The 13217-nt window shown below is 55.7% G+C and overlaps 1 protein-coding gene across 3 annotated transcripts; it reads right to left on the minus strand.

Annotated features, from left to right (window-relative positions):
- Positions 1-2850: 2850 nt before the first annotated feature.
- Positions 2851-13183, minus strand: PLPPR2 (phospholipid phosphatase related 2). 3 transcript variants are annotated; one of them, XM_030820802.1, is made up of 10 exons: positions 12959-13183; positions 11584-11758; positions 10824-10903; positions 8807-8995; positions 8570-8705; positions 7045-7316; positions 5846-6022; positions 4727-4833; positions 4340-4391; positions 2851-4202 (listed from the first exon to the last, which is right to left on the minus strand). In XM_030820802.1, exons 3-10 carry the CDS (start codon positions 10887-10889, stop codon positions 4170-4172), a joined length of 1032 nt encoding a protein of 343 aa, XP_030676662.1. In that variant the 5' UTR covers positions 10890-10903; positions 11584-11758; positions 12959-13183; the 3' UTR covers positions 2851-4169. The 3 variants fall into 3 exon arrangements, with proteins under 3 accessions (XP_030676662.1, XP_030676661.1, XP_030676660.1); XM_030820801.1 differs by having other exon boundaries at positions 4711-4833; XM_030820800.1 differs by lacking the exons at positions 10824-10903; positions 11584-11758; positions 12959-13183 and having other exon boundaries at positions 4711-4833; positions 8807-9265.
- Positions 13184-13217: the final 34 nt, after the last annotated feature.

The following is a 13217-nucleotide window of genomic DNA, read 5'->3' on the forward strand; positions in this document are numbered from 1 at the left end:
TCACCATGTTAGTCAGGCTGGTCTTGAATTCCCGACCTCAGGTGATCTGCCCGCTTCAGCATCCCAAAGTGCTGGGATTACAGGTGTGAGCAACCGCGCCTGGCCTGTTTTCAGACTTTTATAAAAATTTGGAATTGTGAATCTGTATATAGCTCATTTATTTTTATTAATTTATGTATTTATTTATCTAGAGACATGGTCTCGCTCTGTCACCCAGGCTACAGTGCAGTGGCATGATCACTGTTCACCACAGTCTCGACTTCCTGGGCTCAAGGGACTCCCATCTCAGCCTCCTGCGTAGCCAGGACTACAGGTGTGCACCACCATGCCCAGCTAATTTTAAAATATATATATATATATATATATATATATTTGTACAGACGGGGGTCTTACTATGTTGCCCAGGTCATTCTCCAACTCCTAAGTTCAAGCAATCCTCCAGCCTTAGCCTCCCAAAGTGTTGGGATTACAGGTGTGGAGACCAGGCCCCATTTACCTTGTTTATTGTCTTACATATTAGAACGCTCACATCTGTGACAGCAGAAGTTTGTGTCTGTTGTTTACTGCTGTAACCTCTGCCCACCACAACCCTGTGCCTAACTAAACAGCACCTGTGCTTTGGTCTGAATGTTTGTGCCCCTTCCCCCCGTTCATATGTTGAAATCCTAACCCACAGTGATAGGAGGTGGGGTGGGGGCCTTTTAAAGGTCATGAGGGTGGTTAGGTCATGAGGGTGATTAGGTCATGAGGGTGGAGTCCTCATGAATGGGATTAGTGCTCTTATAAAAGAGGCCCCAGAGAGCTTCTCCACCTTCTGCCATGTGAGACTAGAGTGAGTCTGTAAGGAAGCAGGCCCTCACTGGCCACCGAATCTGCTGGGGCCTTGATCTTGGACTTCCCAGCCTTCAGAACTGTGAGCAATAAACTTCTGTTAGGCCAGGGGTGGTAGTTCATGTCTGTAATCCCAGCACTTTGGGAGGCTGGGGTGGGTGAACCACTTGAGCCCAGGAGTTCAAGACCAGCCTGGGCAACGTGGCACAACCCTATCTCTATTTAAAAAATAGACCAGGTATGGCGGCTCATGCCTATAATCCCAGCACTTTGGGAGGCCGAAGCAGGTGGATCACAAGGTCAGGAGTTCGAGACCACCCTGGCCAATATGGTGAAACCCCATCTCTACTAAAAATACAAAAATTAGCCAGGCGTGGTGGTGGGTGCCTGTAATCCCAGCTACTTGGGAAGCTGAGACAGGATAATTGCTTGAACCCAGGAGGCAGAGGTTGCAGTGAGCCGAGATCATGCCATTGCACTCCAGCCTGGCAACAGAGCAAAACTCCATCTTAACAAAAAAAGAAACACACACACACACACACACACACACAAAATAAAAATAAGGCCAGGCGCGGTGGCTCATGCCTGTAATCCCAGCACTTTGGGAGGCTGAGGCAGGCAGATCACTAGGTCAGGAGATCGAGACCATCCTGGCTCACAGGGTGAAACCTCGTCTCTACTAAAAATACAAAAAATTAGCTGGGCGTGGTGGTGCGCACCTGTAGTCCCAGCTACTCGGGAGGCTGAGGCAGGGGAATGGCGTGAACCCAGGAGGTGGAGCTTGCAGTGAGCCGAGGTTGCACCACTGCACTCCAGCCTGGGTAACAGAGCGAGACTCCATCTCAAAATAAATAAATTAAATAAATAAATAAATAAATCAGAAATTTATTATTATTATTATTTTTTTTTTTTTGAGACGGAGTCTCGCTGTGTCCCCCAGGCTGGAGTGCAGTGGTGCGATCTCGGCTCACTGCAAGCTCCACCTCCTGGGTTCACGCCATTCTCCTGCCTCAGCCTCCCGAGTAGCTGGGACTACAGGTGCGCACCACCACGCCCAGCTAATTTTTTGTATTTTTAGTAGAGACGAGGTTTCACCCTGTGAGCCAGGATGGTCTCGATCTCCTGACCTCGTGATCCACCCTCCTTGGCCTCCCAAAGTGCTGGGAATACAGGCGTGAGCCACGGTGCCCAGCCAAGAAATTTATTTTTTAATGATTAGTAGAGGAATTTAATAGTAGTAGAGAAATTTATTTTTTAATAATTTAATAAATAAGCCATCCTGTCCACGGTATTTTGTTATGGCAGCTGGAACAGGCTAAGACCATCTAGCACACAGTAGCGGTTCTACAGTGTTTGCTTAATGAATGAGTGAATTAATTAAGGAGAGAAGGGAAACAGACTCCCTTTTCCTGGTTCCTGAGTGACTCTGGGTCCCAAATGCCCTGTCTGAAGGTCCTCAGAGCCACAATTGCGGGAGGGGTCCTGTGGCTCCCTCTCCCTGACCCTTTGAACATCCCCAGTATCTGCTGAGTTCTCAGGGGGGTTGGGTCTTGGTGTAATCTCATACTCAGCACCCCTGTTCGCATCCATGCAGCCAGGTGTTCAGCTTGGAGGTTCTTAGTGCCCCTCAGCATCCCCCATCCCTCTCAGGACCCCTAGGTATCATCACCCCATTCCCTGTGCCCTCTGTGCCCTGGCCTGAGACACACAGGGCATGTACGGCTCCTGATGTGGGTTTGTGTGCCTTGGTGGCTTGAGCGACTGTTTGCTTTTGACAGATGAAGAAACAAGGGCACAGAGAGGTGAATGAACTTTTCTGAGGCCACAGAGCCCAGAATGCTGAGCCAGGATTTCAGCCCAAGTCTGAAGCCCCATGAAACCGGTCTGCCTTTCCACAATCGTCCTTAGATACACTGCAGCAATACACCCACACCCAGCTCCACAGACATCTAGACCCACGATGAAAAGTCCTCCGCACCCCCCCACCACCACCCGGGGGAGGAAGGCAGGTGGCCAAACTTCTGTTACAAACAGGTCTTTATTAAAGATGAGAAGCCAGGTCTTTATTAAAGATGAGGAGGGGGCAGGAAAGGGGGGCAGTGCCTCCTCTACCCACTGCCTTTGCCTGCCCGGGGTGAGGGAGCCCCTCTGCTCCACCCATGCCCCCCATGATGGCACATCTGTATGAGGCTGAGGCATGGGGGGCAGTGTAAGGAACAGGGGCAGTTCCAAGAAAAAGAAGAAAAAACCCTTCCCACAGCCCTAATAAATAACAGAAGGGTTTGGGATGACCTGGGCACAGGCAAGGGGAGACACAGCACCCTGAACCCCAAAACCTCTGAAGTGGGGCAAGCCCTACTTAAGTAGGGGATTAGGAGGGAGTGGGTGAGAGGTGGAGAGGCCGCACACAGGGAGGGGCTAAGAGGAGAAGGGGTACCCCAAGGACCCTGCCATGGGGGAGCCTGCCCCCCATCCTACAGCTGGGCTCGCTGATTCTGAGAGAAGACTCAATGACAAACAATGACCTCATCTCCCTCCTCTCCTTTGCACATGCTTAGACACGGGCGGTCCCCCATTGACTGGAATCATGCCCACCCACTCTAGAAATTCTGGAAACCAAGGGCTCCTATTGGCTGTTCAGTCGCTGAACACTGGCTGGAGTTGCCCTCTTGCAGGAGGATTCTAAGAAGTGAGGGGAAGGCTCCCATTGGCTGGAGCCAACTCCTTTTGGTTAAAATTCTGAGAACCAGGGATTCTCATTAGCCAGGCAATGGCCAATGGGGTCAAGCTTTGGCCCTTAAAAGGGCAATAGTAGGGGCAAGTGCCCACCTTCCATTTGTGCCAATTGGGATATCTCAGAGGGCTAGAGAGGCAGGTGTCTCCTAAATGTCCTTCCAGCCATCTTCTAATGTCTGGGTCTGGCTGGCTTGGGGGGCAGGGGACTTTGGCACTCACGTGGCACACGCACACACACGCGTGGCAGGGAAGAAGTGGGGACCAGGCAGATTCTGAATGGGTGGTCGGGCCTCACAGCAGGTGGTCACGGCTGGCAAACAGGTAAGGGCTGAAGTTGTCCCGGTGGAAGGGGGAGGGATAGAGTCCACTCAGGGTGTACAGGTCCCGCAGCAGGGGCGTGGGCAGCAGCAGCTTCCGGCCACGTCCACCACCCCCGCCTGGCCCCCCAGGTCCAGGGGAGGAAGGTGAGGGGCCCTGGCTGGGGGTGGGCGCTGGCAGGGGTAGGGGCAGGGGCAAGGGCGTCGGCTCAGACCTCAATCGAGGACGGGGCACACGGGGCGACGAACACATGGCTGGGGCCCTGGAGGAGACACAGCTGGGGATCAGGTGGCCACGGCGGGCACAGTTCTGCGACTCTGGTGGTCAGAAGCCAGAGGGGATCAGGGGATCAGAAAACTTGGGAGGCAGCATAAAGGCCTAGGTGAGACCTCTGGGGCAGTGGCTGCCCACCTGGAAGTCCCCCTGTTTAGCCCCCCACTCCCCCAACACTCACTGGATGGGGTGAGCCGTGCCGGTGTCGAATGCGGCCTGCAGACCTCGGGTTCCTGAGACAAAGAGACAGAGGGAAGGGGCTAGTGGCCCCCTGGGCCCTACCGGCCACAGCCACAAGGAGCTCATCAGGTAAAGAGCCCCATGGAAAAGACAACCACAGTTCTCATGATTAACCGTGTCCCCTTGGGAAGAAGACGGGAGTGCTCCCTTTCATTCTTTGGAGGTGTCCCCCCTATGTCCACAGAGATGGGTGATCCCTCCACTTCCCCATGGTTCTGAGACCCCCACCTCTTGCCTGACTTCCTTCCTGTCTCCTTGGCCCCCTCCACCCACCACCCTCTCCAGCCGGGAGCAGCCCCCGGCCCCCCTTACCTGGGCCACACTTAACTTTTCGAGGGGGCTGTCCACGGTGGGGGCTTGGCCCAGGTCCTCCCAGGGAGAGAGCCTTCGGCCAGAGGGTGGCCGGCTCTGAAAGTTATGCACAACGCAGGTGACCTGGAACAGAGGGAGAGGAGAGTGTTGAGGCCTGGGGCCAGTCACATAGGAGCTATATAAACACCATCCCCATTTTTCAGATAAGGAAACTGAGGCTCAGGTTTTCAAAAGCAGCTAATGCATAGTATGTGCCAGGCACTGTTGGTTCCATTTTACTATGAGGTAGGTGCAATTATTATTTATCCCACAGACCCCAGACTAGGGTAAAGTAAGTAAGACCAAGTTGTACAGGGGCAGGATTTAATTTTTTTAATTTTTTATTTTTTGAGACAGAGTCTCACTCTGTCACCCAGCTGGAGTGCAGTGGTGCGATCTCAGCTCACTGTAAACTCCACCTCCTGGGTTCGAGCAACTCTCTTGCCTCAGCCTCCCGAGTAGCTGGGACTACAGGTGTGCGCCACCATTCCCAGCTATTTTTTTTTTTTTCTGAGACAGATTTTTGCTCTTTCACCCAGGCTGGAGTGAAGTGGCACGATCTCGGCTCACTGCAACCTCCGTCCCCCGGGTTCAAGCGATTCTTCTGCCTCAGCCTCCCGAGTAGCTGGGACTACTACGCCTGGCTAATTTTTGTATTTTTAGTAGGGACGGGGTTTTGCCATGTTGACCAGGCTGGTCTCGAATTCTTGGCCTCAAGTGATCCGCCCGCCTCAGCTTCCCAAAGTGCTGGGATTACAGGCGTGAGCCACCACACCCAGCCTTGATTTATCTTTATTTAGAATTTTTGTATTCTGTACATTGATAGTTTTGTATTAACTTTGATTTTTAAAAATGTTTTGTTAAAATATTATTAATCTTGATTACTGTTTGGGCACCCTCTTAAAATTTGCATTCAAGGCCTTGCCTCACCCTGATCCTGGTATCTCATTTCACAGATGAGAATATCCAGGAAGGGTAATGTTAAGGGACTGGCCCTCGATCACACAGAGTCCACACCCTTCTCCATCATGTCCTGCCTCGGGTCAGAGAGCTGATGATAGTCTTCCATGCTGGGAAGGTTGAGGAGGGAACTCACCAAAAAGGTGGCGATGGCCGCTCCTGTCAGGAAGCCAGCCAGCACGTCCGACCAGTGGTTTCGGTACTCGGCCACGCGGACCACGCCCACCAGGAAGGCCGGGCACAGCAGGGCCAGGCAGAGCGAGGGTTTGACCAGGCGGGAGCCCTTCACGCGGAACACGAGAGTCACGTACATCTGCGGGGAGCCAGACTGGTCAGGGGGAAAACGGAGGCAAGTCGCCGAACCCAAGTGGACGCTCCTTTCTGGGCTAGAGCACATGGCCAGAGTGTTGGGGCTGGAGGGTGTGGCCAGGGGCTCCAGGGATGGAGTCATGGGCTCCCAGTGGGCTTTTCCAGGGAGCGTGACCAAAACGGCAAAGGGGGGGAGGGGTCAGGGATTGAGGTCTTGGAGTCTCGTGGGCACCACCTGCAGGGCTAGGTGTGGCCAGAGCTCCCAAGAGCAGAGGACAAGGTCTGGGGCCCAGGTGTCCCTGGTCCGGAGTCACAGATGGGGACAGACACTTACTGGATTAGGGCGTGGCCACAGAACCAGAGGGTAGAGTCAGGGCGAAGGGGGCAGGTCCAGGAGCTGTAGGAGGTGGAGCCCCTGACCCCCAGGGGACCACTGACAGGGTGGGAGCATAAACCCGGATGCCAGAAAAAAGAGTTGAAGCAACAGGGGATGTGGCCAGGAAAAAGCAGGGGACAGAGTTAGAAATCCCAGAGCAGTTAAGACCAACGAGCGTGGCCAGGGCTACAACGGGAGGGAACAAGGCCCCCAGGAGAGGGGCAAGGGCTCCAGAAGAGGGGCAAGGACTCCAGGGGGCCGTCCCATCTACCCAGTCTCCCAGCTAATATCTAGCGCCTGTAGCATCCTGGGGGCCTGGCTAGGCTCTAGGGGTTCCGAGCCTTGCACATCAGCGACAGTGTCCTGATGCCATAGGGTGGAGCCAACAGCTTCCCTCGCATTACTGGCTCAGGAGGCGTGGCCAAGGTGCAAGGGGCGGAGTCAATGGACAGCAATAGCCTCTGGCTGGGGGCGTGGCTAGGATCTGGGAGGAGGAGCGAGAGTTTCCAACAGGTCGGGGCGTGGAGCGAGAGCTTCCAACAGCACCCGGGGCGTGGAAGAGCAGAGGCTCCAGCCCTGGCGGCTTCCTGGCTGCTGGTCGCTGTCCAGCCCGCACACCCATTTCCGACCCCGAAGCTCCCGAAGCTCACCGCCGTGTAGGTGACCGCGTAGGCGCAGAGGGCCGCATCCTTGCAGGGAAAGGCGCGGCGCGCGGCGGCCACGAGGCTGGGGCTGCCAGCGCAGGCACCCTGGTCAGTGACAAAGCGGTCGGGACCTGGCCGATCCGGAGAAGGTGGCAGGCAGCCCAGGGCCGTGTAGTTGGGGCGGCACACGGACAGGAAGTGTGGCGTGGGATTGCCGGTCACCACCTGCCCCGCGTTGGCGAAGATTGTCGTGGTGAAGAGGCCGAAGGAGTAGACCCCTAGGGGTGGGATAGTGGAAGGGGTTCATGCGCCAGGCCCTGATGCTCCCACTGATTCCATTGGGCCTCTTAGCTCCCTTTTCCTGTGACTGTCATTAAAGCACACTTGGGACCCCGTAGTTGTGCCAACATCCCCCTTCCTTTAGGACCACCATGAAGGCACTCTGAGGCCTTCTGCCCCCAGGGACCCTCATTATCTGGCCCCTGTCTTTCCAGGATTACCACTATGTCAGGGGCGGGTCCTCCCTTAGAGCCCCATTATAGCTGGGCTTGGACCCCCACCCCAACACTATTACATCAGGATCCACCCCACGCCTAGGACGGCTAGGGAAAACCCTAATGGCATACCTGGGGCTCTTCCTGCCTGCCCCTAAACTGGCTACTACTGAGTTCAGCACTGTCCTCCTAGGGCCACTAATAAGTTAGAGCTGGGTCTCCCGCCCTCTGCCCCTGGGACCGTCATTGTAGGTAAACTCTGCCTCTTCCCCTTTCCCACAGCCCATTTAAATCACAGCCAGAGTCTCATCTCCCTACCCAGGGTCCCCGGGGTGTTTGTCCTTCGCCTGTGTCTCTCTTTTGTGCCTGAGACTCTCCTTATGGCATTCTGGGACCCTCTTCCTACAGTTGCCATCATGGTTGGGTTAGGCCCCACCCATGTCCCTAGAACCTCCATTACATCTGGCCTGAGCCTAAGTCCCTTGTTGCTTCCTAACATCCCCATCATGGCAATTCCAGGTCCTCTTCCTTCCCCACTGGAATTCCCTTTTTTTTAAAGAGGTGGGATCTTGCTCAGTCTCCCAAGTAGCTGGTACTCCCAAGTAGCTGAGTCTCTGCCTCAGCCTCCTAAGTAGCTGGGACTACAGGCATGCACCACCATGCCCAGCTTTTCCCTGGAATTCTTTTTTTTTTTTTTTTTTTTTGAGACGGAGTTTTGCTCTTGTTGCCCAGGCTGGCGCAATCTTGGCTCACTGCAACCTCTGCCTCCCGGGTTTAAGGATTACAGGCCCCTGCCACCATGCCCAGCTAACTTTTTGTGTTTTTAGTAGAGACAGGGTTTCACCATGTTGGCCAGGCTGGTCCTGAACTCCTGACCTCAGGTGATCGCCCACCTTGGCCTCCCAAAGTGCTGAGATTACAGGCGTGAGCCACCACACCCAGCCTGGAATTATTATGACTGTCAGGCCCACGAGTCTTTCTTCTATGCCCACCTCCCCACCATTACCATGGGGCTGACCCCGGGCCATGTCTCTCACCCAGGAAGCGGACCAGCCTCCGCACTGGGGGGCTGAAGCGGCAGCAGGCCCCGGACACGATGGTGCTCTCCCCGATGACTGGGATGGCTGAAGGTGGTGCAGGGAAAAAGGCACGCGCCAGCTCTCCCAGCAGGATCTGTGGGCAAGACCAAGATGGAGTCTTCCTGGCCTTCCAGCCCATCCCCTCACCCACCCTCGCCGGCCCACCTGCCTCCTAGGAGGTCTTCATTGTCTCACCGTGAGGGTGGGCCCGGCAGTGACCAGTGCGTAGACGAGAGCAGGAGGCACTCGGCTGGCAGCCTCAGGCCCTGGGTAGGGCTTGGCGTAGGTACTGTCATAGCAGAAGAATCCCTGGGTGTGCACAGGGAAGGTGTCCGTGAACTCCAGGCGGTAAGCAAGCAGGATCACGATGCCCAGCAGCACCGACTGCCACCAAGCCAGGGCGGGGAGAGGTGGCGGAGAGAGAAGAGAGAGGGTCAGGGCTCCAGGTGAGGCCACAGAGGCAGAGATGCAGAGATGGAGAAACATGGGTTAGAGACAGAAACTAGAAGATGGAAAGACAGAGACAAGGGGGAGAGAGACTGACAGAAATGGGGAGAGGAGGTGAGAGAAGGGTCAGGGCTTAGGAGAAACAGAAGGAGAAGAAGACAGAAACAGAGGGGCCGTGTGCAGCGGCTCGTGCCTGTAATTCTAGCACTTTGGGAGGCCGAGGCGGGAGGATCACTTGAGCTCAGGAGTTTGAGATCAGCCTGGGCAACATAGCATGACCTCATCTCTGTACAACTATAGTCCCAGCTACTTGGGAGGCTGAGGAAGGAAGATTGCTTCAGCCCAGAGGGTTAAGGCTGCAGTGAGCCATGACGGCACCACTGCACTCCAGCCTGGGTGACAGAGGGAGACCCTGTTTCAGAAAAAAAGAAAGGAAAAGGAATGGCTGAAAGACAGAAAGAAAGAAAAGAAAGAAAAAGGTGGCTCATGCTTGTAATCCCAGCACTTTGAGAGGCTGAGGCAGGTGGCTTACCTGAGATCAGTAGTTTGAGACCAGCCTGGCCAACATGACAAAACCCTGTTTCTACTAAAGATACAACAATTAACCGGGTATGGTGGCAGACGCCTGTACTCCCAACTACTCAGGAGGCTGAGGCAGGAGAATCACTTGAACCCGGGAGGAGGAGTTTGCAGTGAGCCAAGATCGTGCCACTACACTCCAGCCTGGGCAGCAGAGCAAGACTCCATCTCGAAAGAAAGAAAGAGAGAAAGAGAGAGAGGGAGGGAGGCAGGGAGGGAGGGAAAGAAAGAAAAGGAAGAAATGAAAAGAAAAAAAAAACAGAGAGAGAGGGAAGCCAGGAAAGGAGGGGAGAAGAGGAGAAAAAAAGCAAGAGGAAAAAGAAGGGAGAGGAAAAGGGAAGGGAGTTGTAGACAGAGGGGGAGAAGAGATGGGCATGGGGAGAGTGAGACCAGGGCCAAGGCTCACATGAGAGACAGACAGACAGCGGGAGGTGGAGAGACTCTCCCACAAGGAAAGAAATCAGAGGAGTAGGGGTACTAGCAGCTACCACAGGTGTAACCCTCACTGTGGGCAGGGGGTCGTACCAAGCTTTGTCCATGAATTAATAGATTTTACCTTTAGAATAGCCCTAGGAGGCCAGGCGTGGTGGCTCACGCCTGTAATCCCAGCAATTTGGGAGGCTGAGGCAGGAGGATTGCTTGAGGTCAGGAGTTCTAGACCACCCTGGCCAACATGTTGAAATCCCATCTCTACCAAAAAGTACAAAAATTAGCTGGGCATGATGGCACACAACTGTAGTCTCAGCTACTCGGGAGGCTGAGGTAGGAGAATTGCTTGAGCCCAGGAGGTGGAGGTGGCAGTAAGCCGAGATTATGCCACTGCACTTCAGCCTGGGTGACAAAGTGAGACCCTATCTCAAAAAAAAAAAAAAAAAAAAAAACCACACACACACACAAAGAACAGCCCTAGGAGTTGGGACTCTGGTGACGTCCATTTTATGAATGAGGAAACTGAGGCTCAGGAGGGTACCTGTGGTGTTCAGCACCCTGCAGTGTGGATGGGGCAGAGAGGGATTGAACCCCAGGGAGTGGCACTTCTGAATCCAAGCTCATAACCATTTCTCAAGAGAAAGGGGACAGCAAGGGAGATCCCAGAGATGGAAAAGTGGGTACAGATAAGGAGACTGAGGTTGGACAGAGACAGAGATAGGCACGCCGTCTCTGGGAGAGGTATGGGGATCCTCACCTCCACGAAGACAAAGCAGGGGATGATGGAGAAACTCCTCTTCAGATGCGGTCTCCCTCCCGCCATGGTGAAGGCCAGGCCTGCAGAGGTGGGGAGGGAGTGGGAGTTCCAGGGGGTGTGCCTAGGGGAAGGCTCAGGCCACCGGGACCCTGGCTTCATCCCTGAGTCCTTTGGCCACACCCCTGGCCCTGAAGACCCGCGGAAGCCCTGACTCTGCCCCTTGAACCTTCTGGCCATGCCTCTGCAATCCAGGTCCTGCCCTGTTGGTCCTGACCCTACTGACACCTGCCTCCCCTGACACTACTCCCCGAGATTCTACGGGGGTCCCTTCCTCTACAGCCTACATGGGAGGCTCTGACCCAATGCCCTTTAGGAGGTGGGCCTTTAGAAGAGACTCCCCAGCCTCATGGGAACCCCTCCCCCATGGCACTTAGAAGGGTCCCCACTAGTTTTTAGGGGACACCATCCTCTTTCCCGAGGAGCCCTCCATCCCTACCAGACCCTTCCCCTGAGTCCCTTCCTCCATGGCCTCCACAGGGGCCCCTCTCTCTGTCCCCATGGGCTGTGGTGTTGGTGTTTGGTTGGGCTGATAGCCAAGCCCTCCTTCTCTGCCAACTGCCTCTCCCTCCTTCCCCCTCTTCCCAGCCGGTCTGCCTCCCAGTTCTCCTCTTCCCTCCCCCAAGGCTACCCCCAGTCCCCAGCGCTTAAGGGCTCAACACAGTCACACCTGCTTACATCCATTCTCCCAGCCCCATCTTACCTGTGAAAGCGCCCTATGGCTTCCCCCAGGCTGCATCCACGCCCGAAGACTCACAGCCGTTCCTGGCAGCCAGCAGGGCAGGGATGGTCACCCCCATTGTGCAGATGTGGAAACTGAGGCCCAGGCAGGCGAGGGTAGGCACTCTGGGTCCAGCACCCCAACCACGACACTCATTCTGTAGTGTGATATGGGGTGATGGTTGCCAGAGATCCTAGATACCCAGAGTCGCCCATGCTGTCACCCCTAGGAAGCACAACCCAGCCGCAGCCTCCATCCTGGCAACACACACACACACACACACACACACACACACAACCATGGCATAGCATTCACCCATCCCACAGTGAAGACCGAGCACCTGCCGACTTCCAGGCGCTGTCCTGGGCGCCACTTTGCAGTGAACAAGAGGGGCCCCCTTGTTCAGACAGGTGTCCAACACACACAACACATGTCACTGCATACTCACACACAGTGGGCTCATAGCCTGAAAGAGACACCCAAACAGATCAAACAAGTCCCCACCCCCACCCCAGGCCAAACAGAGAGAGACATATCAGGAGACCCTACACACATCACAGTCCCACACAAGCCCCCACGCCGCTACAGTCAGGGACACACAGGCCTGCAACACACTTAAGAGTCACAGAAAAGAAAGAGTCACCGCACACAATGGGGGTCACAGAACCCATCACAGCGTCACACCCCCAATTACAAGGCACTCAGCGACAGCCACACACACACTAACAGTCTCTTATTCACACCAACAGTCACAGGGGAGAGACACGGTGCCATCCACAACCACATGGCCACATCCATGGACCATGACACAGACTCACAATGCCACACAAGAAAGGTGCACAGCGCACGACCACAGCCACACACACATACACACCATCAGAATGAACACACAACAGCAGCCACACAATGACAGTCCTATGCACACAACCACGGGAACACCAAGACAGTCACACACACAGACAGCAGCCACACGGGGGGCCAATGGCAGTCACAGCACAGCCAGACACACACAACGACAGCCGCACAATGACAGTGACACACACACACCCGCGGACCTCCCGAAGCCACACAATCCCAGTCATACAGCCACACGATGACAGTTACACAACCACACACAGACACACAATGACAACCACACAATCACAGTTACCCACAGCCGCCCTCACCACCGGTGCTGGCTCCTCGGCCCGGGGTCCCCTCCCCCAGCCGCGTCCCCTCCCCCAGCTCGCCGCCTCTCCTCCCCCGCCCCTCCCCGCGCTGGACCCAGAGGGACCCGACCCTCAGGAACCGGGGACCGACACCAAGGGTGGGAAGCCCACCGGAGGGGATGAGGGGCGCCCCAAGCCTCTCCTCTCACCGCGTCGAGGCAGCCGCTGCCTGAGCCCCCGCTCTGCCTAGACTGCCCCGGCGCGGCGGGATGGACAGACGTACTGCCAGCCAGGCTGGCAGACGCGGAGACGGAGACGCGGTCGGCCGGGCCTGGCCGCGCCGCGCAGACTCCGAGGTAGAGGGAGGGGCGGGGCCTCCGGGCGTCTCATTTGCATAGCCTCGTGGGGCGGGGCCTCATTAGCGGGGCGGGGCGGGGCCTCCGTGATCTTGGGGGCGGGGGGTGTTAA

The sequence above is a fragment of the Nomascus leucogenys genome, chromosome 10 (assembly GCF_006542625.1).
Source record: "Nomascus leucogenys isolate Asia chromosome 10, Asia_NLE_v1, whole genome shotgun sequence".
Taxonomy (NCBI): Eukaryota; Metazoa; Chordata; class Mammalia; order Primates; family Hylobatidae; genus Nomascus; species Nomascus leucogenys.

Coding starts and splice junctions, on each gene's coding strand:
- PLPPR2 (XM_030820800.1), bottom strand. CDS start 9,097: ATGTTTCTCCATCTCTGCATCTCTGCCTCTGTGGCCTCACCTGGAGCC. Junction 8,706..8,806: donor CTGCCGGGCCCACCCTCACG/GTGAGACAATGA, acceptor TCTTGCCCACAG/ATCCTGCTGGGAGAGCTGGC. Junction 4,203..4,339: donor GGCACGGCTCACCCCATCCA/GTGAGTGTTGGG, acceptor TCTGACCACCAG/AGTCGCAGAACTGTGCCCGC.